This window comes from Thermobia domestica, chromosome 5 (assembly GCF_964235325.1).
Source record: "Thermobia domestica chromosome 5, izTheDome1.hap1.1, whole genome shotgun sequence".
NCBI lineage: Eukaryota > Metazoa > Arthropoda > Insecta > Zygentoma > Lepismatidae > Thermobia > Thermobia domestica.
The window spans coordinates 227586367-227612071 of record NC_137458.1 but is presented as its reverse complement, the minus strand read 5'-3'; the positions used below and the strand labels follow the sequence as shown (position 1 = coordinate 227612071).

The following is a 25705-nucleotide window of genomic DNA, read 5'->3' as shown; positions in this document are numbered from 1 at the left end:
TAGTGACTGGACGAATGCTGGTTACCTATTTAACCCTAAAACAAAAGAAATGAATAAAACTTGGAAACAGACCTCGTCCTAAAGGACTAAATTACAGCATTTATCCAGCAAGGTTATGTTGTTCGTGTTGTAGGACCATAAAGGTATGATCGTGACTGATTACGTACAAAAAGAAGTTACAACCACAGGAACTTGTAGCAAAAGTTGTGGGATACTATTAAAACAAAGAAACTGTTTGCTCTCGAAAGATGTGTTGCTGCTAGCGGACAAATCACCGACACTGAACAGCGGAAACTAACTTTTGTGGCCCATTGTCACTACGAGTATTTGCCCCACCCAACATATTCTGTCCGGTTACTCTCTCTTTTCTAACATTTACGAAGTTAGACGTCTTCCGGATGATGATGAGGTAATTAAAACGTGGAAACTTGGTTTGCGTCTAACTCTGCAGACTTTTGTGCATATAGTATTACTGAACTGATCCGTAGATACAAGAAATGTAAGGCAAATACAAATTAAATATGTAGAGAAGAACACGCCCGTGGATAGAATTTCAGATCTCTTATCATTGTGTAAGGGTAAGAACTTTCTGGCCTTCCCTTTTATATGCTTTGCTTTTTTTTTTTTTTTTTTTTTTTTTCATACCTATATGGTTTTCATAACTTCGCCAAATTCAATTTTGGGAATTTCATTTTAATAATAATAAAGTGGCTTCGGTTTTTGTCTCAATTTTAGTTAGTCATTACTTCTTAAATGTTGGAATAGTCCTATGATGTGAAACTCATTGCAATAATCTCTAATGTTCATTTATTCTTGTGTTATTTCATTTTGCGTTACCAATGTGTAAGATTCGCTATACATGTGGAAACGACTTGATACATGGTGGGTTGATCTGCTCGAGGTTTTGTCAGTTCTCACGGGCACACCGTGTGAGATGGTAACGTATTTCCGTGACAGTCGAATATCGTAGTAAAACAGACGTAGTGCTTTGCATAAATGATAGATGTGAGCTGCAGATATGTCGGTTAAAGACCTTGCAGAAACAAAGTGACGCCGTATTAGGAAGCGCATATTGCGTTGCACGGTGTAAAGTATAGCGCCACAGTGATTGTAGAAGTGTATACTGTAAATGGTGGCAGTGTCAGCCGGCATAAAGTAGTAAGGTTCATCCATCACAGTAAAAAAAAAGTCTGCTGTAGACATCAGCAAGACAAAAGCGTGAAATGTGCACAACCCGAGGAGCATGTTCTATTTGCAATATGTGTACAGCTGTCTGCATGAAAGACCACCTAGCCACAACAGTCAACCGTATTACAAAACACAGTTTGTCGTATTATCGTGCAAAGTTGGGACTTGGAGAAACGTTACGCTAGTACTCAATCATATGTAGGAGAAATTGACAAACGTCTGAAATCTATGTGAAAAGTATGTTGCAGGTGACAAATGCAGTGCGTTTTGATTTCGATGAGGCTTGGGTCTCCCTCGTAAGTTCAACGCTATTTTATGCCCTCCAATTGATGCAAGGAGCTCCAGGTGTGTTCTAAAATGTTGAAACAACTCTTTGAAAGGCTTTATGTGGTAGCAGGTTTCTGTATTCGTGGGCAATGCTTGCTGAAATGAGGACTCGTATGAAGATATACCATCATACTAGGGGTCCTCGGAGAGTCTCGAGCAGTTTAGTCGGCATGTTTACTCCCCATCTTCGTCGCTTGCAGTTACAGTGGGTACAGATTGATAGTCAAGACTCGTGTATACCACATCGACCATAACCGCTGTTGGAGGAGGAGACTGTTGTGAACACGTGTGTGCAGTGTTTTTACAATCTTAGAAGAATCAGTTTCTGTAGTAGAATATTGTTGTATATAGTGTATTAACATTGTTTCTGTTTCTTTTGACAGAGTATAATCGTAAACAAAGTGTTGTCACCTATGAAGACTCCTACGAAGATAGCAATGCTTCCAGCAACCGTAACGAAGTCTCCCACAAAAATCCTGCCAGCACCTACTAGTGGATCTCAGCTGAAACCTACAGTTTCTATAGCTACTGTTTCGGCAATTAATAGTACAAGCACAGTGAATACATCAGCAATGAAAACGTTAATCACAAGTCCTCCCAAAGTGATCATACGACAAGCACCGGCAGGTTCTTCAATTCAGGTAATCATTGAATTTATTTTAAATTTTGTTTCTTGTAGTTTGAGTTGCTTATATAGTATTAACTGTGAAATATATGTCAAAGTACAAGCTAAAATAGTAAACATAATAAGGCGTATCGTCAACATTTCTCCTGTTTACTACTCATTAAGAATGGACATTACCATCTCCGCTTAGTTTATAATGTTGTCACCATCTAAGAAAGGCATCATTGCAATTCGTTTCTCTCCGTCCTAAGAGGCATTCGGACGCTAAAGAGTTGATACTCTCGTACTCAAATTTTGTAATAGTCTAAATTCAAACAGCCCTTAATCAAATTGTACTATTTTCTCAGTCAAAAAACTATCTACAATTCAAGGAGCATATGCATTGCTGAAACCTAATTCCATTAGTTTTCTGCTCTTATTGGTTCTTCTGTTAATTTTCTTAGTAGAAGTTTTTTTTTCACATTGCGGTATACAGGGTGTTTCAAAAAGACACGGCAAAAATTCAGGGGTCAGATTCCTGATGGGTAGACAAGTAAAAAAGTTCATATGAACATATGTCCGGAAATGCATCGTTACAGAGCTATGGCCACTGACACCACCTGACGCACAGTGCGTCGAGCATATGGGAGTAATGGACAAAAATAAAACAAATCATACTGAAGCTTTTATCACATGTTTATTGTGTCGCAAGGCGTTCTTTGCTCACTTAGACTGAAGCAAAGTTGTTCTTGAAGTTATCGAACTTGACAACTGTACTTATATAGAAAATAATATCCCGTTCAGGGATGTAGAAAAACTATGTTAGACATTTAAGGCATTATGCAGAGTAGTTCTGACGTGTGATTAGTCCCATACTAAAGAGTTCGACTAACATATGTTTCCTGCAGTAGTCAGGTCTTTAGTATGACGCTAAACATACGTCAAAACGACTCTGCATAAGGCCCTTACTGTTTACGGCACTCGTAAACACGAACCCATCCGACTCAAAACTACATAACACTAAAATATAATGAAAAGCAGTGCATGAAATGACTGAAACAGTTCTATTTTTTTTTAGATCAGTCAGTACCATCACTGCCTAAGTTATCAAATTCCATAACTACACAATTTATGAAGCTGGGCAGCATCAGTTTTGAAATAACTTTCCAGATCCGTATCTGTCCTCCTTTTCTTTGCGTGAATCTGTATCTTGGAGGAGACAATAGGGTAAGATAGAATAAGCATATGCTTCATCAACTCTAAATAAGTATTGAAGAGAGCAGTTTTCCGTATAAGATCAAGCCTATTGTGACGGAAGACTTTGTGGAGGGCTTCTAAAGCTTCTTTCGCATAACCGACAAGCCTTTGGACTATTCGTCATTTCTTGCTGTATTTAATTTCGCTGCTGCTTCTTTGACAGCAAAGGCAAGCTCCTCTGCCGATTTAGTCACTACAAGATCTTCCTTTGTGTTTACTGAACACTCTGCGAACTGTTTACTGGTTCTACCGCGAGTAGAGCAACCTACATCGGTCTTCACGTTGCTGTGATATCGAGCAGTTATCACTGTTGAGACATGGTCCGGAAGTGTACATGCACGATCAAACCACTCTTTATTTTTAGCTAGGAAAACCGACCAAACTCTGTGCGACATCCTCCATTTTTTTACTCAAGGTCATATTAATAAATTTCTCTAAACTGTTGTACACATATTCCGTGGCGTCTTTAAGTTTATAACGACTACAAATAGCCTGCATAGTTTCCGCTTTCTTCCGACTAGCACTACCTGCAGAGATCTCAAGACATGTTTAGGCTTTTTAGAGATATTCCAAATATACCAGTAAAAAATGATTACCAATCGTTCGTCGTAAAGGAAAGAACGTACCTGTGCTATAACTGCCCACTAGTGACAAAAAAAGTCTCACCTTTCGCTTTGGTCTGAAACACCAGTGCGATCGCTATGGAGATAATGACTCAGGTCGGTCTAATATAGTAGTTGTGCATGCGAATTGTTATCTGTAAGAGTGTCATCTCGACTCGGGTCGGTATGATGTGGTAACTTCGTGCGCGCCCTCTGTAGGATGACGGGTTGTCATCAGTTTGTGGCTAGGGATTTCTGTCTTGTGAATCATTTGTGCTTCATTCCATGCTATTTGCAAGTCCGAAGAAAATTGTTTCTTTTCTCATTTTTGTCCATTGGTCGACGCACTGTGTGACGGTGTGAAATAGTCACCTTCTGTCCGGAACTGTTTCCCGACGTATTACCAGAGTGTCGTGTGTGAAAGAATATGCAACACAGGTTCGAACGAAAATAATTATGCCGATTGCGCGTTGAATGGTGCAAGAATCAGGAAAAAGGGGACCTGTGGAGACATTTAAAGCCGTTGGTCTACGCATCTGCTGTGGATACTGAGGAGACGCTTCGTATTCGTATCGAAGCAGCTTGCCAGCGACTACGGAACACCCCTTGTACTTGGGCACGCGTTCGTTCATTCATGCGGCGACGGGCTGCAGCTTGCATTCGGGCAGAAGAAAGACATTTTCAGCACTTACTGTAAGGTACTACAGTATCGATTTTGTAGCGCTGGTGATGCACACAATTTACTGTTTGTGGTTGTAACACTTGTTTGATGCTGGTTCTTTGGACTTTATGACTATCGCTGTGTCGTTTTGCTTTTCTCAGTGCCATTTGTATTAGTGTTGCACTTTCCAATACGGACATTAAAAATACCAATTATTATGCATTATTTGCGAGTGCTTTTTTTCTAATTCTTGTACCATTCAACGCGCAATCGGCATAATTAATTTCGTTCGAACCTGTGTTGCATATTCTTTCACACACGACACTCTGGTAATACGTCGGGAAACAGTTCCGGACAGAAGGTGACTATTTCACACCGTCGGGTGGTGTCAGTGGCTATAGCTCTGTAACGATGCATTTCCGGACATATGTTCATATGAACTTTTTTACTTGTCTACCCATCAGGAATCTGCCCCTGAATTTTTGCCGTGTATTTTTGAAACACCCTGTTAACGAGGAAGTAAGTTTACAATGTGGTAACATTTTATCAAATCATCGTATTTTCATCTGTCACTTGCAGTTTCCTAAGTAGCATATTATTCATATTATTGAAGAAGGATTCTTGGATCAAGTTTTTTGTTTGTTTGGCTAGAGTTGAGCTTAGCGTCCTTTTCATCAGCGAGACTATATGAGACGTGAACCTATATCGTAACATGGAATCCGAACCACATATGCTCCGCTAGAGGTCTGCACGGGCTCGGGCCGTAAATTTTTAAATATACAACTACATTTCTCGGGCCTAACTTTGTAAATATACTGTACAACGATATATATTGCACCGTTCTTTCTGGATAAATTTTAAAGCACAACTGCGGAACTAAACCTTTAATTGCTGTAAATAAAAAAATACAATTTTGCGTTAATTATTAAGTTTCTGTAATTCGGGCTCATTTGGTTATCAAACGAGCTCGGACCTAAATGCTAGAAGATATTTTAGACTCGGATCGGGCCTCGCATTGTGAATTCACGGGCCGGGCCGGGCCCGGTCTCAAAATTCCGGCCCATGCAGACCTCTAGTTCCCGCCTGGAATCAAACTCGGGCCTCCTACGCTAAAGATGCTTACACTAACCGCTTAGCCACGGAGTTCGCTTGAATATAATAATTTAACGCACTTGCTTTGAATTCGCTTATGTATCTTTTTATGTTTATAAAGAATGTTCTTACGAAATTGTTAGGTCAAATACTTATTTTACTTCTTTTGCAGGGTTCTTTAAAGCCAGGGACAATATTAACCACTGCCACTGGTGCAAATCAAGTAATTAGGATCCCTGCATCACAAAACATTGTCGGAAGTACCACAAACCTTCATCAGATTCAAGTACCTGGTAGACAGGTATGTTTTTTGACTGGATATTACTTCACTTTCATGTAAGTTTTTGGTGTTGATATTCGTAATATTATAGTAAGTAAAGTATTATAATTCATTAATATTCATGAATTTGTATACTTTTCTTTAAGAGAATTTAGAGTACCTCTGATTCTAACAAGATACACAGATTCAGTATTATACTTGTTAAATCACCCAGAGTTATTGTCGTTCATTCTAGCTTTGGAACTTTTTTAGCCTTAATTAAAAAATACATGACCAAAGTAATATGCATTTGTGTGTATATATTTTTCCATCATCTCTTAGTTGGAGGCAACCATACAATGTAATGGATTAAGTAGCATTAGTTTTTAGTCGCATTAAAGAAGCTGATGGTGGTTAGATGAAATTTCGTAGCTTTCTACATTTTTTAAAGTCTTCTTTATAGATACGCTTTTAATTATATTGTACCCGTGGACAGTAAGAAGTAAACGAAGAGTGCATAAGTTGGTTGAAAAACCTCTGAGAAAGGAAGGAAGGGGGAAATAATCAGATAGGTTGAGATGATTTGTTTTGATTTGATTTGAAGTTTAGCGTCCCTTTCAGCAATCAAGCTATATGAGACGTGGGTATACAGCTTAATGTGGAATCCACACTACCTTTGCTCCCTCTAGGAATCGAACCCGGGTCTCCCATGCAATTAGGTTGAGATGGGAAGATAATACTACATAAAGTTGAATCTTTGAATTTGCACAGAATATGATCTTTAGCACTTTTGTTTCTTTAGCTGTGATTTAATATAGTGAGTTAATGATTATAATGGATTTACGTAGACTGTCGTATTTTCTCATTCGGAAGAGTTGTCGACACACACCGTTAGCGGCTTGGAAACAGAAAGGAATATCTCGAACCTCCACTTAAAGTTACCTAATACTGACTAAAACTGAGATATTATAAGCATACACAATTAACAACTTAAAGAGTCAGATATAAGGGTTCCAGGAAACCCCGCTTATTAAACCTTACTGAATGCGGAGAAATCAAGATTTTAAGAAGACTGTTACTAATAATGGCCTTGAAGCTATATGAGACGTAGACTTAACAGTTTAAGTTGGAATTAGAACCACTGCAATGTGTTCAAATTTAAATATTTTCCTAAATTTCTGGTAAATTTAGAGAGGGGTTCAAATATAATTTTCTCAATAAAAACTAGACCGGAACTAATCGGTTCTATTGAGAAAGTAACTTATTCAAAAAAGAAACACTCTTACTTGAGAGCCAGCTTGTTTTAGGCAATTATTGAAGAAAAAATAAAAAGATACGACTCACTATGAATGAAATCCATTATGATGATCAATCATACGATACTTCATGTCGTTAAGTGATTATTAGTAGAAGTTAATTGTAAATTTAAACATGCCGTTTTATTGCATACTCGTTAGTATGCTGATCTTCAAAAGTAATTTACGTTTTTATATTAACAGCTTCAATATGTTCGCTTTGTAAGTGCATCGCCCCAGACAAGTACAACTACCGTAACGACTGCAGTAAAACCCACAACTGTTGTTCCAGTGACGGTAACGAAAGCGATTGCTCCAGCGACAACGTCTCAGACGCATACTGTGAAGATGGTGCCAATAGCTCCAGCAACACAAACTGTCAGAACTGTAAGTAAATAAAAATACGGAAGACAATGTCTTCAGTTAATCATAAGTTATATCACCTTGAACCGTTATCTTGTTACTTGATTACGAAGCATTATGACATTTAGATAAATGTAATTGTTTAAACTTGCACTCCTAAAACTTCTGAAGCCATTAGGGAACTGGGTAGCTTAGTGATTAACATACCGGCATAGTAAGCTGGAAACCTGAATTTCATCCTCAGTCCAGTCATGATTTTCCAGTCTTTGATTTGAATTTTGCATCTTTGATTCTACATATATCCAGGACTTGTTATTTTAAAATATAAGTTGTTTCTCTTATTTGTCATATCTATTATTTTATATATTGTATTGGCTTCGTAGATCACAAATCAGACGTGAAGTTCTTCTGCTTTGATTAGACAAATAAGACGTGAAGTTCTTTAAAGAAAGAAAAAGGAAAAAATACGCTCTTGAAGGGCAGAGACAACGCACCATTTACTTCATTAAAGATTATAAAATTATTGTTACAAATATTTAGGAATTTATTATGTACCTCTTCTAAATTATTTTCCACAGAAATTTCAGACTTCCCTTTCGTTGTTTGGTTGCTTGATTGGATTCAATTTTAGCGTTTCTTTCACTACTGAGGCTATATAAGACGTGGACCTGCAGCTTAACGTGAGATTCGTAGCACATGAGCATTCATCGGGAAACGAACCCCCGTATTTCGAGCCGAAGACAAAGTACCCTAACCATATAATCAGGAGGGAGCTCAGTTCACCATCGTGACCAAGTGACTGATATGCATGCTTTTTGTGCTTGTTGTCTCGGGTTTGATTCCCTTTGGGCTCATCGCATTTAGTGTTGATGAAAAAAGCAATCAATCAAAAAATAATTTGAGATGGTTTCTCATACTATAATTCGATTATTGAAATTTCAAATTGCAATAACTGCTGAAAATTTCCTTCAGTCTAAGTAACTAAGTAATGGATGGGTACGTGACGTTTGGGCGCGGACGTTTGGGCACTGGACGTTTGGGCGCCAGACGTTTGGGCGCAAGTTAAATTAAAAAGTCATTATGTTAGGCGCTGAGTACTAAGTTCGAATCAAGATATCACAAGGTGTCTACTGCAGGGATTTATTTGTAGCCAGGGAATTTCTCCCCTTCTAAATTTTGATTCCCTGTCTCTAGGTTTAATTCAGCCTTCCCAGCCTGGGAAGATATTTTCCCCGTTTCTTAAGGTATAAACTCTTTTGAAGTGTAATGATTCAACTTCATGTTTTAGTAGCGATTCTTTATTTTTTTCATTATGTTTATTGTCGCGAGCTATGTTGGTCTTGTTTTATAAAATTGCTTTCTGAAGAATTGTTCATACAATTGCTTTCAGTTTCTTCTGCAGAGTGTAAGAGAGGCTTTTCCAACTTAAACTTACAGCATACTGACGCTAGAAACCATTTATCTGTAAAAACTCTGAAATCTCTTCTTTCCATAAACGTTAATGGGCCAGACATTACATCTTTCAATGCAGAAAAGTATGCCTTCAGCTGGATAAAAAATGGACACCATATTGCTACCGACAAACCAACTAAAAAAAGACGGTATCCGATGTAAACTAACCTCGTATTGCTTCACTATTCTAAAGTGGGATACGCTGAGAAAATATTGTTAATTTCTAAAGACAGAGTTAGATAACACGCCGTAAGTCATGCTCCAGCTTAACTCAAGGTGAAATCGGCAGTCAATCCTTTCTCGTTATTTTGTTGTAAAAACTGTAAATATGGTAGGCTACAATGGCTGTTTCAATTTCGAGAGTAAAAGTGAAAGAAAAGGTATTTTTTTCCTAGGTAGCATTATATTGGTAATTGTTTAATACATGCTCATGATTCGTCGGAGACCAGATTACAGTCTTTGTTCAATTCTGGATTCGTTTTTAATACCAGTATGTTTTGTTGACCAGAAGTTTACTTTCAGCAGAACAATGCTAAGGTCACACACCCCTGAATCTAATTTTATTAAGTAGAAGGATCAAGTGCGAAAACTCACTTATGATATGAGGAATGTCATTTAATACCGTCTTTCCCCTTCTATTTAATAAAATCAGGTTCAAGTGTATGTGCACCTATCACTGTTCTGCCCAAAGTAAACTATTACCTTTTATCATATTTATTGTTCGGGTGAGGAATTTGGTTTTCAAAGACCAAATTAGAACGGACTAAAGAATTATTTGTCATAACAAAACTGTTTTACGTAGGAGCGTGACACTTGTTACGACAAGTTGTGCAGATTGCAATGTAACTATAGGGCTTTTACTGGATGCTGCACACTTGTCTTCAGCAGTAGGACGAAAAGTAGCAAGGTAACACATGTAAACTAATTTACCTAACCAAATCTTGTCTAACGTACCTATCCATATTTATCATAAAATTGTTCTTAAAAAGGTAAGAAAGGTAAAGAACTTGGGGACCGCCTATCAAACTAGTACCATAATTTTAAAGTAGATAGGTTTAAAAATAACGTTGTCCCAACCCGACTGTAAAGTTGTTCTGTTATACGGAACACAATCTTGCATAAACATTCCCCCTTCTACAAAATCCACAAATAAATCACTGGTCTACTGTAGTAGAAGTCCTTGAATTATACTGGATTTTGTTTTACATACTAGAAATACTGAAATTTGAAAATTCTAAAAACTGAATTAACAATTAAATTTTGTGAATTTAAGTTTCAACCAAAGTTAAGTATGCTTTTTATTTGACAATTTTTCAAGCCAAAGGTAAGTAGACCAGATATGATTGACTGCATTACGTACATAGTGAACCTATTCCATTAGAAAAATTAAAGAAGGACTGCTACTGTAGTTATGCAATAAGTGTGAATGTCAAACACATTTCTAGTGGCTAAATGACCAATATATGTACACTTAACTATTATGTTTCACTTTGAAATCGTTCTTTTTTTCCTTTCGCCATGTAAGGCCATTTAGCCCGTCACGTTTGAGGGGGCACACTATCGGGGAAAGGAAAGGAAGAAAGGATTGGGGAAGGAAGGAAGCGGCCTGGACCTATAAATTAGGTACCACCCCGGCATTTGCCTGGTGTGAATGAGGAAAACCTCATTCAGGGTGGCCGGCCTGAAACAGCGTGTTACACTTTTTCGACCTAGTGCCCCTACCGAGAATCGAACCCGGGACCGCTCGCACCGAAGGCGAGAGCGTTAGCAACTACGCTACGCGGGGCCACTTCTCTCAACTCAAGTGCGCGGAAATCTTTTATTGGTAGTTCTTTATTGGACTTAAGGAAGAGAAGAGTTTGGCAAGCGCAATACGAAAGAAAGCAAATTTTAATATTCATAAGTATGTAATTATTAACTTTTATAAAAAATACAAAAATTAAATCAATATGTTTTGATTAACATTAAGAAAATTATTAACAGTTCGTCTGATTCCGTCATTTCCTAGCTTTCTTATACAAAAATTAGATCAACATTAGATCAGAAGTACAAGAATCGTGAACAAGCGTAAAATCAATCCATGACGAGGTTAGGCAACAAATGCCACAAACGCATTAAACTATTTAATTTAGATGAATAAATAACATAGAAAATAGATAGATAAATGAGGTGAGATAAAGATAGAAGTGTAGGAAATGTATATATCTTGATTCGCGCTTAGTTTTCAGTGCCTAGCTTACTATATATTACGTAAATTGTGATTTTTACTATGTATCTCGCGCCCAAACGTCTGGCGCCTAAACGGCTTCGCGCCCAAACGGCAGCGCCCAAATGGCGCCCAAACGTCCTGTCCCGGTAATGGATAGGCTTTCAAAGTTACTTTTGACATATAGTTTAATACAGTTCTTCAAAAGGAAATAAACAGTGTGTGTTGTCATTGCCTCCCATAAGTCAAGTGTGAAAAGTGCAAATAGAACAAGAGCATAAATACGAGAGCTGCTGTAAAAGCTTCTGCAATCAATATGAAAAAAGAAGTGAAATTCTTTAAATCGTTGTATTGCTTTTCAAAGTAATAAGATCAATACACTTTTACATACACTCAAACCAAGTTTGTAATTTTTTTTTTCCATTCCAAGGCGGGTACCTCAGAAAACTATGTTCGGAATTTTTCAACAGCTGCTTCAGGCGCCACGAACCGCTCACTATGCATTTTATGTTTCATGTAGTAGTAATTGGGACATCTGAGGAAACTTTCGCACTCCTGGGTTCCTGGCTCAGGCGCCATGGACCATGGGTACTTAGGATTACCTTGACCCACATCAGGAGGGGGTATAGGATCTCTAGAATTTTGAGGGTCAATTTCATTCCCTTTCGTGGGTATACAATTACCAAAAATTCCGACCTGTGTTATCTTCTTTGATGACACACCTCATATGGTTATATGGTGTCCATTCCCTTTCATAAGGCATGGGTACATTGATGATCTCCTCTTAAAATTCGGGCGGTATATCTAGAATCCCCCTTAAATTTTGGATATTGCCAAATTTTAATTATTTTGATATAATAGTATAGGACGAGTGATACATCTCATTCCTTAAAATTGGCAAACTGGTAGGTTATTGACCACAAGGATCCTCTTCAATTATGGTTTATTACGTTATGAACAGGGATACATTAATGCGCCTTGGAAGTATGTATTGGTTCAGCTTTAAATTTTGGAAATTACCAAATTTTAAAATTTGGTATGATAACATAGGACTTAAAATTACCAAAAGTGGATGCTTCTTGACCCTCTCTTGAATGATACATTACTGCACCCCTTCGAAAATTTTCGGGAGGAATATGTAGCTCCAACCCCCAAACATTAAGCTTCGGAAATTGACCTCAATATACTTTGTACGATTCATCTTTTATAGGCAAAAATGAATTTTGGGAAGTGGTAAGGTCAAGATAATTTACTACTTTAACAGATACGTATAGGACACAAAATAGTAAGGTTTCTGAGTTCGATTTCCTGTGCGAATAGTCTTCTTCACAATAGGTTTATGTCTCTTATAGCCATGGTGTTGAAGCATTTAATTAAAATAATATTTTATAATTTCTGTTTAGGTTTGTGTTGTTTTAGTGATATCTATTAGGCATCTCTATTATTCAGTTTTGCTTCCAGTGTACGACTTTCGTATGAGTCACTTCTTTTTGTTTGATCCTGAAGGAAACCATTCGTGTATTTGCTGGCAATGCAGGGCCAAGCATTTTGATAGTCAATGGCATTTAAATGTACAAATATGACAAACATAGGCTTATTATTTAGGTGTATTTAGAGATTAAATGCTTATGAGACCGTAATGAATGTTATTAGTTTGTTTATAATGCTTGATTATTGTTAGAAACTTAAGACTACGATATTGTCGTAGGTGGAAGGAATAATATAGAATAAATTTTAGCGTTTTATACGTAATTAACATGTTGAAAGTACAGCATTTAAGTAAGTGTGAGAATGGAATAGTATTTACTTTAAACTACACTTGTAAGTTGGACACCTATTTTAATTGTCCACATGTAAATGGAGTCAATGATGCCGACAGAGGTAGATTTCAGTGTATGCACTAAATAGCGTGTATTTTTCAAGAGAGAAAAACATTACTGCCTACATTTTTACCACAAAAAATTCTACACTAGAAATAAATTACTGAACAGATGTTACCAGTCAGAAACAGGCAAGTTGTTCACTATAGAAATCTACATGTCTTTTGCTCGAAGTTAAATAATACAATTGGAGAAAATAACTTAGTTCTATAGGGAAGTAAGAGACCGTTTATTCCACAGGTGGTTCCGAAGACGACAACGGGGCAACAGGCACAAAGGATTCTAATTCCTGCGTCCGCGCCAATTAGTCAAATTCGACCCGCATGCACAGGTGTGGCTACTATTCCTGCCTCTGCTGTCAGTCAGCTGGCATCTGGTACAACAATCTTGCCAAGTGGGACAAATGTTGGAAGCATCGTCATGCTGCCAGCACAGTATCTGACACAGGTAAGATGAAATACGTACAGAAGAAACCAGCAGTTTTTTATTTAGAGTTTTACATATGGGCTTTACCGAAAGTCGAGTCGAGTTCTCTTCATCAAAGTCTGAAAAAATACAGTTTCTTACATGGGGTAAGGTCTTTTGTAAAGCAAAGCTTAGGAAAAAAAAAAAAAAAAAAAACCGCTTACATTTTACAAAAGATCGCATTTGAAAATATATGAAACCTAGTGTTCGTTGTAGTGCGACATTAAAAAAAAAAAAAATTCATTACGAAAGACATAGTAGTATTGATTGGCCTAGAAACCAACTAACAAAACATGTTACGGAAAACTGTTCATTGTTTCAGAGTTTAGTGAATTATACAATGTGTGTCCGAAAAGCCCGATTTTTTTTTCCCTAAAAGACCGCAGCTTACACGGGCTTTTTAAATTAGGTGGCCGCCGGGATCCTCAGCTTTGCAGCGCACCCTAAGTCGATTTACTACGAACATTGGTGGCGTCAAGATCGATCATTTAGTGCACTCCTATTTTGAGATTATATCATGGCGGATACTAGCGAATAACGTTGAATGATCAAGTTCAGCACAAAACTCGAAAGAAACGCAGCAGAAACTTGTGAACTGCTGCAGAAAAGGGTGATCCGCTTGCGAAAAGACATTGTCGCTACCTGGCTGCTACATAACGACAATGCGCCTAGCCATACGTCTCTGCGCGTCCGTGAGTTCCTGGCGAAGCATAACGTAGCAACAATGCCGCAACCGCTCTACAGTCACGACTTTTTTTTTCCAAGATCAAGAAAGTACCCAAAGGACGCCTTTTTGACAGCATTAAGGGTATGCAAGCGACTATGACAACAGCTATAAAGGAGAGTCTCATCGATGCGTTGGAGGGGTTGTACCGGGCGTGGGAAAGTCGGTGGAGAAAAGGGAAAATTGCTCATAAACAGTACTTTGAAGAATATTAACCCTTTTTACAGATCATCTTAATAAATCTTTTTAAAATATGTATTTCATGACTTTTGGGGCATACCCTATAGTTTTATAAAACACTTTTTGCGTTGAAAGCATAGTCGTCTTGTACATTTTTATGTATACTCTCATCTAGTTCTTATTTTTCGTATGAAAAAAAAAAAAAACTTGGGTAAATGTAAGAATTATATTTTTCTCAAAATATGTCTTAAAGGTTTTAAACACTAAATTATCTGTAGTAAAAAGTCCCTATATATCAAATTCCGTGCCTTTGTCTTACGGTACAAAAGAAACCTGTGATAAAATTAAACTTTTCTGCCTCCTTCCGTAGTCAGAAATTTGATATCTGAAAAACTTCTCAACTGTTTGATTTTCAACACTTTGCCCTAGGAGTAGAATTTGTGAGACTACTGGAAAGGATCACTTACTTATTGCACCTACTCTTGTGATACAATGCTGTTTCAGTACTTGGTACAGAACGCTCTGTACGTACTCCATGGAATTACAACGAGCAGATTCAATGTCCCAAAATGCCCTAGTTTTGTTAGAACTATTTGGTCTAGGAATTAATTCTTGCGGTTTTTAATAAAAATTGAAGCTTTATTTCAAAAACAAAGTAAATGAATACGTTAACAAAAATATTGTCCATCGCTAGCCACTACTTTCTACCATCTTTCAGGCAATTTACGGATTCCGTGTCGAAAGAATTCCTCATCTTTTGACGCAATCTAATCAAAGATCCATTTTTCGATATTTTCTGAAGAAGTAAACCGCTGTCCAATCAAATCGTTATTCATGCAATCGATCAAGTAGTAGTCAGACGGAGCAGTGTCTGGTGAATATCGCGGGTGGAGTAACACTTTCCATCCGATATTTTCCAAATAGGTTTTGACCGGTTTTGCGACATGAGGTCGAGCGTTATCATCTTGATAAATAAGTTTATTATGCCTGTTATTCCATTCTGGTCGTTTTCAGGCCAGAGCTTGCTTCAAACGCAATAATTGTTGTCGATAGCGGTGTCCATTAATAGTTTCACCAAGTTTCAGAAGTTCATAGTACACCACACGTTTCAAATCCCACCATATATACAGCATAACCTTTGCACAATGAATATCTCGTTTCGGTTGTGAAGGTCCTGGTTCACCTTGCTTCACCCAGGCCTTTTTTCGTTTAGGATTCTCGTAATGAATCCACTTCTCATCACCAGTTACAATTCGATGCAAAAATCCCTTCCTTTTCTGTCTTTGAAGCAGCAATTCGCAAACGGTTTTTCTTCTTTCAACGTCTTTCTTTTCAATTCATGTGAAACCCAATAAGACATCTTTTGAATCATTCCTATGGCTTTGAGACGTTTGGAAACTGTTGTTTGCTCAACTCCAAATGCTTCTGTAAGTTCGTCCTGCGTTTGACACGAATCCTGATCAAGCAATGCTCTCAATTCTTCATCTTCAAATTCTTTTGGCTGTCCAAATTGCTTTTGGTCTTCCAAGCTGAAATCACCACCTTTAAACCGTGCAAACCACTTCTGACACGTTCGCTCAGCTAGAGCATGGTCACCAAGCACTTCCACTAAAATATGATGACTTGCGGTAGCACTTTTCTTCATGTTAAAGCAATGAAGAATAACTCCCCGCAAAAACACTTTATCAGGCACAAAATGCGCCATTTTCAGTTGAAGAAAAAATGTTGTTGTTTCCACTTCAAGCAACTGACATATACTAAACAAGATGCTCAATGACAGTAGTTTTCAACGCATGTTTGGATCAACGAAACTATGGGACAATAAGCTAGTTACGCCATATTTTGTAAAACCGCACGAATTAATTCCTAGACCAAATATTACAACAGATTGCGTTAAAATTCAAATTCGATGAGTGCATCTTTTGCTTTATAATGAATCGCATGTCACTTATAAGAAAATACCACCATTTGTGAAGTTTTACGGACTTCGTGAATATAATGTGTATTTGACATGTGTTTACAGGATGGGTTCTTTGAGCTTTATTTCAATAATCTTGTCGAGGAACGTTCAGTAATATAATTGCAAGGGCAACTGTGAGTGGCAAATAAGTGAAATTTTATAATCGTTTTTGATTATTTTAATTCATGCTTTCAAATCGTATCTCTCGTGTCTCAATCATTTGTGTAAATTGTGCATGCAAATAAATATTGTTGATTAGAAATAATGTAAGTAAAAGGCTAATAATCTTGCAATGACTATTAGCCTTTTACTTACATTATTTCTAATCATTATCACCGCTCGCAATATGATAAATATAGTTGATTTTTATTTTTTTTATTCTGTTGTTTTAAACCAATAGATAGGTGTGTATAGAGCGTTATGTTCCCTATAGTTGCAGAATCAACAAAACCAGCAAAGTCTGCTGAATAATCAGAGTCGATCTTCAAACAATAATACAAGCATAGAGACTTCTCAGCCAACAAGAACGCATTTCTCCACCAGGACAACTATTGAACCGAATGGAATCAGGCCACGGAAACCTTGCAATTGTACAAAATCACAATGTTTGAAATTGTAAGTATGTTGTGAACTATTATTTTTTTTTTAATAATAATAATAATAATAATTAAGATTAATAGATGATCCTACAAGGCAAAGTGATAAAAAATACTCAGACAGTAAGTTACGACCTTCGAGAAGATTAATTTTGTAGGAAGTGTGAGGGAAGGAAGATAGAAAAGAGGGATAACTGGTTTCCCAGATATAATAGATTTCACGTATTGAGTACGGTTTGTTTCCTTTATAGCTACTTAAACTAACGATTCACCACTCTTACTATAGTGGAAAACCCGGTGAAGGTGGTAGCAACAGCCACAGCTTAATTTAACACATTTGGGACAAGAGGCATACAGTTATTTCAAATTAATTCTTCCATTCCAATGGCAATATTGATTTTCATCAAGGTATCACATTTTAGGACAACGAAACAAGCATAAAATTTCGAGTTAAAATGAGAATAAGGGTTCTTTGTTTTGAAGAAAAAGCCTGTGTCCCCGCGTAGCGTAGTCGCTAACGCTCTCGCCTTCGGTGCGATCGGTCCCGGGTTCGATTCCCGTTGGGGGCACTCGGTTGAAAAAGTGTAAAATGCTTTTTCAGGTTTCCCTGGGTTTTTTTCATTCACACCGGGCAAATGCCCAACATAGATCCCAGGCCGCTTCCTTTCTGCCTTCCCTTTCCCCGGATAGTGTGCTCGCCGAGGGACGTCATCCGTCATACGTGATGGGCTAAATAGCCATAGATGCCGAAAGCCCAGAATCTAAATCCTAAATCCCGAAGAAAAAGCCCGTGCTCTAAAGTACCGAGTCCTCGTATTGCACACAAATGACTTACATTATAAAAAACAATACTCATCTAATAGTATTCCTACTCCGTTCACTTGTTTCCAGTACAGATTTCTTTTAATGCACGACGGTTCCTTCAGAACAAAAAATTCTGTGTTACTTTTGTCTTCAAACTTCACTTTTTCTTTGCCCTAAAAATATAAATTCTGGTGCGTTGTTGCCATTCGAATGTAGGATAAATAATACACCGTTTATTCCATTGGGGTAAGTTGAAATAATTTTCTCATGTTGCGTTTTCCGTACGTAACTGATCTGTGTGAACAAATCCGCAAATTTTAGGTGAATATACAAAGTATCGAAAATCTTTAAACACCCTTTTATTTTGAAACCTGTAAGGAGAACATGAAATCTAGTAATGGGAGATAGTAGTAGAGCCACAGCTTGTACGATGTATGGCGACAATGGTCCACCATCTTGAATTTCAAATGGGGAAGTGGGGCATGTTGCATATCAAATATGCATTGTAAGTTTAGGAATCCAAACATGTAATAGTCTATTTCATATCTTCTAGTTTCTACGTTATAAACACAGAAAATTTGAAAATCAGCTTCCAACTGCATGCTACAGCACATGTTCTGGTGGCCATCCCGTCTAATGCACAACCGTAGTCGGCGTATGCACTCCGACTGCATACGTAGAAGAATGTCCAGTAAAATGTAGTCATACACATGCAAAGTGAATTCCTGTAGGTGCTTTATCACGGCGTAGTTTTTCAGCATACGTCATCTCTTCAGATAGCCCCACACACAGAAATCAAGAGGTGTGAAGTCAGGTAATCCCGCCGTCCATTCCAGAGAACCATGGCGAACAATCTACTTCCTTATAAGTTGTTCATCGAGCATTGACGCACATCAACGTCATAGTGGGGAGTAGCTCCATGGTGTTGAGAATAAGAAAGCTTCCGTTGGGGTTCAAAAGGGAAGTGAACACCAGCAAGAGCATCAGGTACTGTTGCGCCGTTAAGGTATACCACACAGTTTACTTTTGTCATCACACAGCTTACTTGGATCAGTCCATTTCGGACTATTGTCACACTAGTACCGACAGTATGCTGATTGACTTCTCCCTTTGACAGAAGTAAGCCTCGTCGTTGAAAAGTACTATTCCACGTGTTAAAGAGGGATCCATTCCGTGTTGAATCGTAACGCACGTGCAGAACTCGTCCTTCGATCTGGGATATCCTTATTTAGTTTATGTTGCATGGGCATGCAAGATCCGGACAAAGGTTGCCATCTCCTCATTGGAGGTAGTCTGGGTCGCCCAGTATGTGTCCTATCTCCCACAGTGTCAATTTCTCGAAATTTTACGATCACGTTCGCGACCGTGCTTTTGCGATACTGAATATGACTGGTTGCCGTCTGTTATAGTCATTTGCAATGTCTCTACAACTACGCTCCCTGAACATTAGAATGACTTCCTGTTTTCGGTTCCTTTGTCAGAGGTATCTGAGGTACCTGCAACCATAGAGATTCTGTCAATTTTCAGACTTACAGTGTTCATAATGTGCAAATCATACAAGATACGAAAGAAACAATTACACCTTTGAATTATTAAGCTTAGGTCTGTGTTAGGAGATATTCAACATGTATCTCCTTTCTCATCTAAAATTTTGAACTTGCCTTGAAGATGGTAGCCGTTGTCGCCATGTACCATACCATTTGCTGCCCCCTCCCCCTTCCATTCCTCCAACTCCATCTAGTACCTTCTCCCATAAACAAATTTCACCTTTTCCCCATGATTTTCAGAATAAAAAAGTATCCAAAGACTTTTGTGTCGCCCTGTATTACATTATTTCTTAATTCTGTAATATGAGTCCTTGAACTGCTCATTAGGGAAGCTGTATGTCCTTTTGACCCATGAGCGATTAACAGATAGACAAACATTAATGTTAATGAAAATACTTACCAGATTTGTTTATTATTATTATTATTATTTTATGATGTATTGTTACAAATGTCACTTCAGGTTGTTTGTTTTAATACAAACATTTGTTCGTAAATAAATCAGTGAACCACTGTAAAATAATAAAATTTGCAGACATCTAAATGAAGTTCTTCTCTTCTCCTTATATAACGTACGCAGTGTATTGTAAGTAGTTGTTGCTGTCATGGCGGCAATCAATGTGCCTAGCTGTGCATAATTGTTAGACTTGATAAACTTTTAAGGAATATTCGTAAAAGACCTGAAGTAGATATAGATTATTTACTGCATACGCCATCAAAAACATACGGACTTCGGACTTTTATTAGTCTCAATTACTACAGTAATATTTAGCCAACTTGCTTTAATACAACTGACTGAAAATTTATCACACTCAAGAATATAATTAACTTCAATATGTTATATGTATAAGCACCAGATTCTCTTTACATGATACCCATTATCTCCTATTACGTCTTAAAAATAGAATACTCCTTCTCTTCAGTGTTTTTTTGTGAAAGAGAACGTTAAAGTGACATTTTAAGAAATTCAAGCTCAGTATGGGGTCGTTCCACATAATTAAACATACCAAAGCAAGAGACAAAATTGAAGCATGTTAGAAATTGCATCCAACTTCTTCATTACAACATTGGATTTAATAAATTCTATCAATTATGTTCATAATTGTTACATTTTTGTTGATGCAATGAGTTAACTTACAACTATAATTTATCTAAATAACAGTCACGAAAGGTTACGGATGTTAGTTTTTCAAATAGATTGTTTATAACGCCGAGACAATGTGATATAAGCAGAAAGAGTTAATTTTCATTCTAAATGAATTTTACCTCCTCAAGACTTTGTTAGAATATGTAGTTTTTAACTACCGTATAATTCTAAGTTATTACTTAACCTAGACATAAAAGGCCTTATGCAGAGTCGCTCTGACGCGTGATTAGAATCATACTAGAGTTTGATTAACATGTTTCCTGTAGTAGTCAGGTCTTTAGTATGACTCTAATCATCCATCAAAATGACTCTGCATAAGGCCCATAATGTTTAAAATAAAATACTTGCCAAACATTAAGATGCCTGACAAAATTTTGGAAGCTCTCTGTGTCTTCTGGCGACAAATGCAAGAAGGGAATTCCTACTTACTTGCGAATGTGAAGGTAACTATTGTAATAAGGGCCTAATGTAAAAAATTAGCGTTAAATAACGCTATCACAATTTAATGTGATATTTTCGTATGTAATTTTCCATCAAATATTGATGAAAATATTAAAGTAGTTAGTTACGAAATAAAATGCAAGCTTAAAGAAAAGGTTGAGTGTAAAACCTTTGGTATGCATTTAGTTTTGACATATCTTTACTTGATTATTATTATTATTATTATTATTATTATTATTATTATTATTATTATTTAAAAAAAATATGTAATGTGAGGTGTCTTTCATTGTCCCGAACTTCTAAGAAATTCGTTGATGCGCTAGGTTGTAACCATTTAGTTCCGAATTATTTATTTATAAATGATAACATTTAGCGTATTCTTTTACCTAAGATATATGATAAAAGCTCAACTATCGCCAACAGGTTAGCAGCATGTATCCCCTCTTTCCAATGTATTTTGTAGGAAGTGACAATATCCATAATAATTCAGTTAATTCAAGAAATGATTGATCAAACTTTATCCAAAAGACAAATCAGTAATTAGAAATTAATTCCTCCACTTTTTGATTACTTTTTATTCATTGTACAGAGACGTATTTTACTTTTTAGGAGCATGCTTCCAATAAAAAATAGTCTGTCAGCGATGAAAGAAACAGTAGTGCACAGATTAGTCTCGAATTATTGATTCAATTTGTCTTCATTTGAATATTCATTTCCTGAGGCTGATTCAATCTTGTGAATACTGTCGCCCCCTAAGGAAGAGTTGAATTGATTTTAACGTCTCTCAGCAGCGAGGCTATATAAGACAGGACCTACTAGTGGAATCCGAATCACATGAACTTCTTACTAAGGAAGAGATTACTGTAGTGGCGTAGTTGGTAAAGCATCTAGCTATTAACCAGACGGCCTGGGTTCGTGTTTCCGGTGGGAGAATTTTCTATTGTGTTCTCATCCCAAATAATTCCAAGTTGACCGAGCTTCTTAAAATGGAAAATAAATGCGGCCGAAGTGTGGGACTGATCACAGTACATGCCGACGTCTAACAAATGTTCAGATGTACCTCCGTTTCGCCCATGGGCCTACTTAGCCTTTCTTGGGTGGGATTCCTTTTCCCTTGCTAAAGAAGTAAGAAGTATAATGTCATACTTGCTCTCTGAACTCTCCAGTTGGACCAAAAATTAGTTTCGAAACCGTCTAGACGTAATGTAAACGAACACTTTAAAATAAGTATTAAAAAAAGAGATAAAGAGAACTGGCTACTGTATAATCTTTTCTAATTAAAATTGGGATGACCAGAATTGAATCCTATAAGTATTTAACATAAAAAAAATAATAGATTACATCATATATTCTGCATTTGAAAATTACCGTAATAGTCATAGTTGTCAAATATTTGGAAAGAAATAATTTTCATACACAATAGCACGAACGAAGATTGCAAATTATTAGCTTTCGCATGAACTGACTATATTGCTCTTTCCCATTCACATCTGCCTCTGAGTTCAACTCGTGTACAAGGAAGATTAAAATGAAAACCTTAAAACTGCGATAAAATTCCGAAAAGTTGTACAATTGATCTGTAAGTTAAGAGTTACCTTTGTTATTGGAAGAATGACCAGCAGGTGGTATCGTGCAAGAATACTGAACAAGGAAACAATGTTAGTGCAAAGATGACCGCCCCACTGACGACAAATACCGCGTTAAACTTCAATGTATAATATCGTTTTTCGAATAATGATTATCCGATACAGGGTGAAAGTGGAGTATGGTGATGCATGTATTATGTCCCTGCAGCAAATCTACTAGTGGTGTAGAAAGTTTAAAAGTGGCATAACTTACACGGATGATGCCTTGCAACTGAGCCAGGCATACTGAATGCAACAAAAGAAACATTTCCATATATGAGCTTTAGTATCCGTTGGGGAAAAAATCTTCTAGTATATTTATGTACAGTTTCATGAAGATGTATTGTTAATCATTTAAGAAAGAGTTTGTAAGTATTAGCGGTGCGAGTTGCACTCTGTGTTAACCTGATCACTGTAGGTTAATTCAATTTGAAAACTCGCAATAGAAAAATTTCATGCACCTATTCCCAGTTTACTTGTGTGAATTTGGTTTATTATGTATGATACATTTCCAACATGATAGCCAAAAAAGTGGTTTTGAGAAGTCTTGAGATACGTAAAAAAAAGGTATTACTTACGGAAAGAAAGTAACAAACCGTAATTGTTTTTGCAAAGAAAGAAAAAATAATTTAATAGTAACTTAAGAAATATCTAGGTGAAAAAATAGTTCAGTATCTGTATATGCTTTAAACACATCTTGCTAGCAAGTATTGTTGTTGAAAACAGTGGTGCTACTTTTATTCGCATTGAAGTTCTTTATGACACACATATACTTACATAGAAGTAGATTAATAAGAATCGTATTTATAGTTAATGAAGTCGTAATCAAGTAGGAAAATGCTGATTACATTGTCATTATATCTAGAGGTTTGCGCGGATAACAATTGTATCCGCAATATCTCGGTCCGCATCCGCAGGTATTGATAAACCATACGCAAAACTTTCTACGACAGCTGGATTTTAAAAATAGTTCCTATAATAATAAATGCAAATATCTGCTTTATAGTTTCTTGAATCATATGATTCATTAGTAAAATTAATGCGAACAAATACGAAATTAATGTAAAACATTCCTACTTAAGATCCCCTGAAATTTAGATTTCTGACCAGAAAATTGCCAAGCTTGTAACATCATATCTGGCAATTACTTTAAGAGTAAATCCTTTTCTTTGTATTTCCTTACTCGTAAGACATGTGTCTGTGTTTAGAAAATAAAGGTAAAATGGAGATAAGACTCTCCAGAAAGAAGGATAATCCTTCTCACACAAATAGCTAGAAAATCAGATAACACTTCATGTACGAGTCGTAAATCATGGCAACTGCTTTTATTTTCTTTCGAGTGGACCATAACAGGACAGGTCCCACCAGATGGTATATGTAAGTAGAGCTGCATGTATGAGCACGCCCCAAAGTTCAGTAGGTGAATGAAGGTGGTCCGGATTTGAGGTCACGAAGAGTGAACAACGTGTGTGTGTGTGTGTGAAGGTAGCATTTCTCCATGGCAGGAATGCACGGGAATGCCACACACGGTTACAGGAAGCACTAGGTGCTCGTGTCGTACTCTAGCCAACGATGGCGAGGTGGAAGCGACTTTCAAACGGGGCAGAGTGTTAACTGCTGATCTGTCGTTGGGCGTCCTGTGTCCGTGGACATGAATGTATCGTTGATGGTGCTGGAACAGTGTTTACGCAATGATAAGCGCTGAACATGTGCTGAATTAGAAGCGCAAACTCGGATTCCGGCAAAGACAGTGCACCACATTTTACGAGAGAACCTGAACCATTTGAAAGTGTGTGCAAGGTAGGTGCCACATCAATTGAGATACAAAAGCAGACCCGCTACACGCTACGAAATACGTTGTATCAATCTGAAGATACAGGGTAGGATTTAGAAGTAATGAGCCTCACTTTATACTGACGCGTGCGCACCCTGCAGCGCGCTCTGCTTGACAGCGACGGTGGTGGTTGGTGTTGGCTTCACAGCGCAACGCGGGTCAGTTGGCTCCCAGCTTTCGGAGCGGTAGTATCGGCCTTAACAATAGCCCCTATACGGTAGTGCGTGACACGGCGGTATGGAAAGTTCGTTAGAGCAACGCTATGCGATCAAATTTTGCTTCCGGTTGGGCAAGTCTTCTTCCGAAACGATCGCCATGCTTCAACAGGCGTTTGGGACTAAGTGTCTGTCCTATTCTCAAGTCAAAAAGTGGCACAAGGCTTTTCGTGAGGGCCGGGAAGAGGTGACTGACGAAACCCGGTTTGGACGCCCGTCGTCGACCAGTACTGATGTGAATGTGCAGCGAGTGCGTGAGTTTTTGAACACGGATCGGGTTTGAGTCTCTACCAAGTAGCAGAAGCCCTAAGCTTATCGGAGACAACGGTGCAACGCAGTATTACCGATGACTCGCACATGCGGAAAGTATGCGCGAAACTTGTGCCGAGAGTTTTGACTGAAGAACAGAAACGGAACCGAGAGCTGCGATGCGAAGAACTGCTGCAATTGTGCAAAGGCGATTGCCTTTCTCGAAAAAGTGATAACCGGCGACGAAACTTTCGGACTTTTCAGTACGATCCAGAAACAAAACGACAAGGCGCTGAGTGGTACACCTCAAATTCACCCCGTCCCAAGAAAGCGCGGATGAGCAAATCGAAGACGAAGACCATTCTCATCGCCTTTTTCGGAGTGACGAGGATCGTCCACTATAAGTTTGTTTCGCCCGGACAGACCGTGAACGCTGCTTACTACCAGGAAGTCCTTCAAAGGCTGAAAAGAAGCGTCGCGCGCAAGCGCAGGGACATCAAGGACAACTAGAAGCTTCACCACGATAACGCCCCCAGCCATACCGCCTTCATCGTCACCGACTACTGGTCCGAGTCAACGTTCTTGTGGTACCCCAGCCTCCCTACAGTCCGGACTTGTCGCCTCCTGACTTCTTGTTTCCGCGCTTTAAATCAGTGCTGAAAGGAAAACGTTTCAACTCCATTGAGGACATCAAAGCAAATGTCAAGGCAGTCCTTGCAGCCATCCCGGAACAGG

General features: G+C 37.8%; 1 protein-coding gene across 2 annotated transcripts in view; it reads left to right on the top strand.

Annotated features, from left to right (window-relative positions):
- LOC145686433 (protein lin-54 homolog) overlaps positions 1-25705 on the top strand; it is an 83715-nt gene that overhangs the window by 36779 nt on the left and 21231 nt on the right. For both annotated transcript variants that reach the window (XM_081759730.1, XM_081759729.1), the window contains exons 4-8: positions 1899-2156; positions 5904-6032; positions 7490-7672; positions 13427-13633; positions 16949-17130. In XM_081759730.1, coding sequence (XP_081615856.1) covers positions 1899-2156; positions 5904-6032; positions 7490-7672; positions 13427-13633; positions 16949-17130 — 959 coding nt within the window. The remainder of the gene's footprint in view (positions 1-1898; positions 2157-5903; positions 6033-7489; positions 7673-13426; positions 13634-16948; positions 17131-25705) is intronic.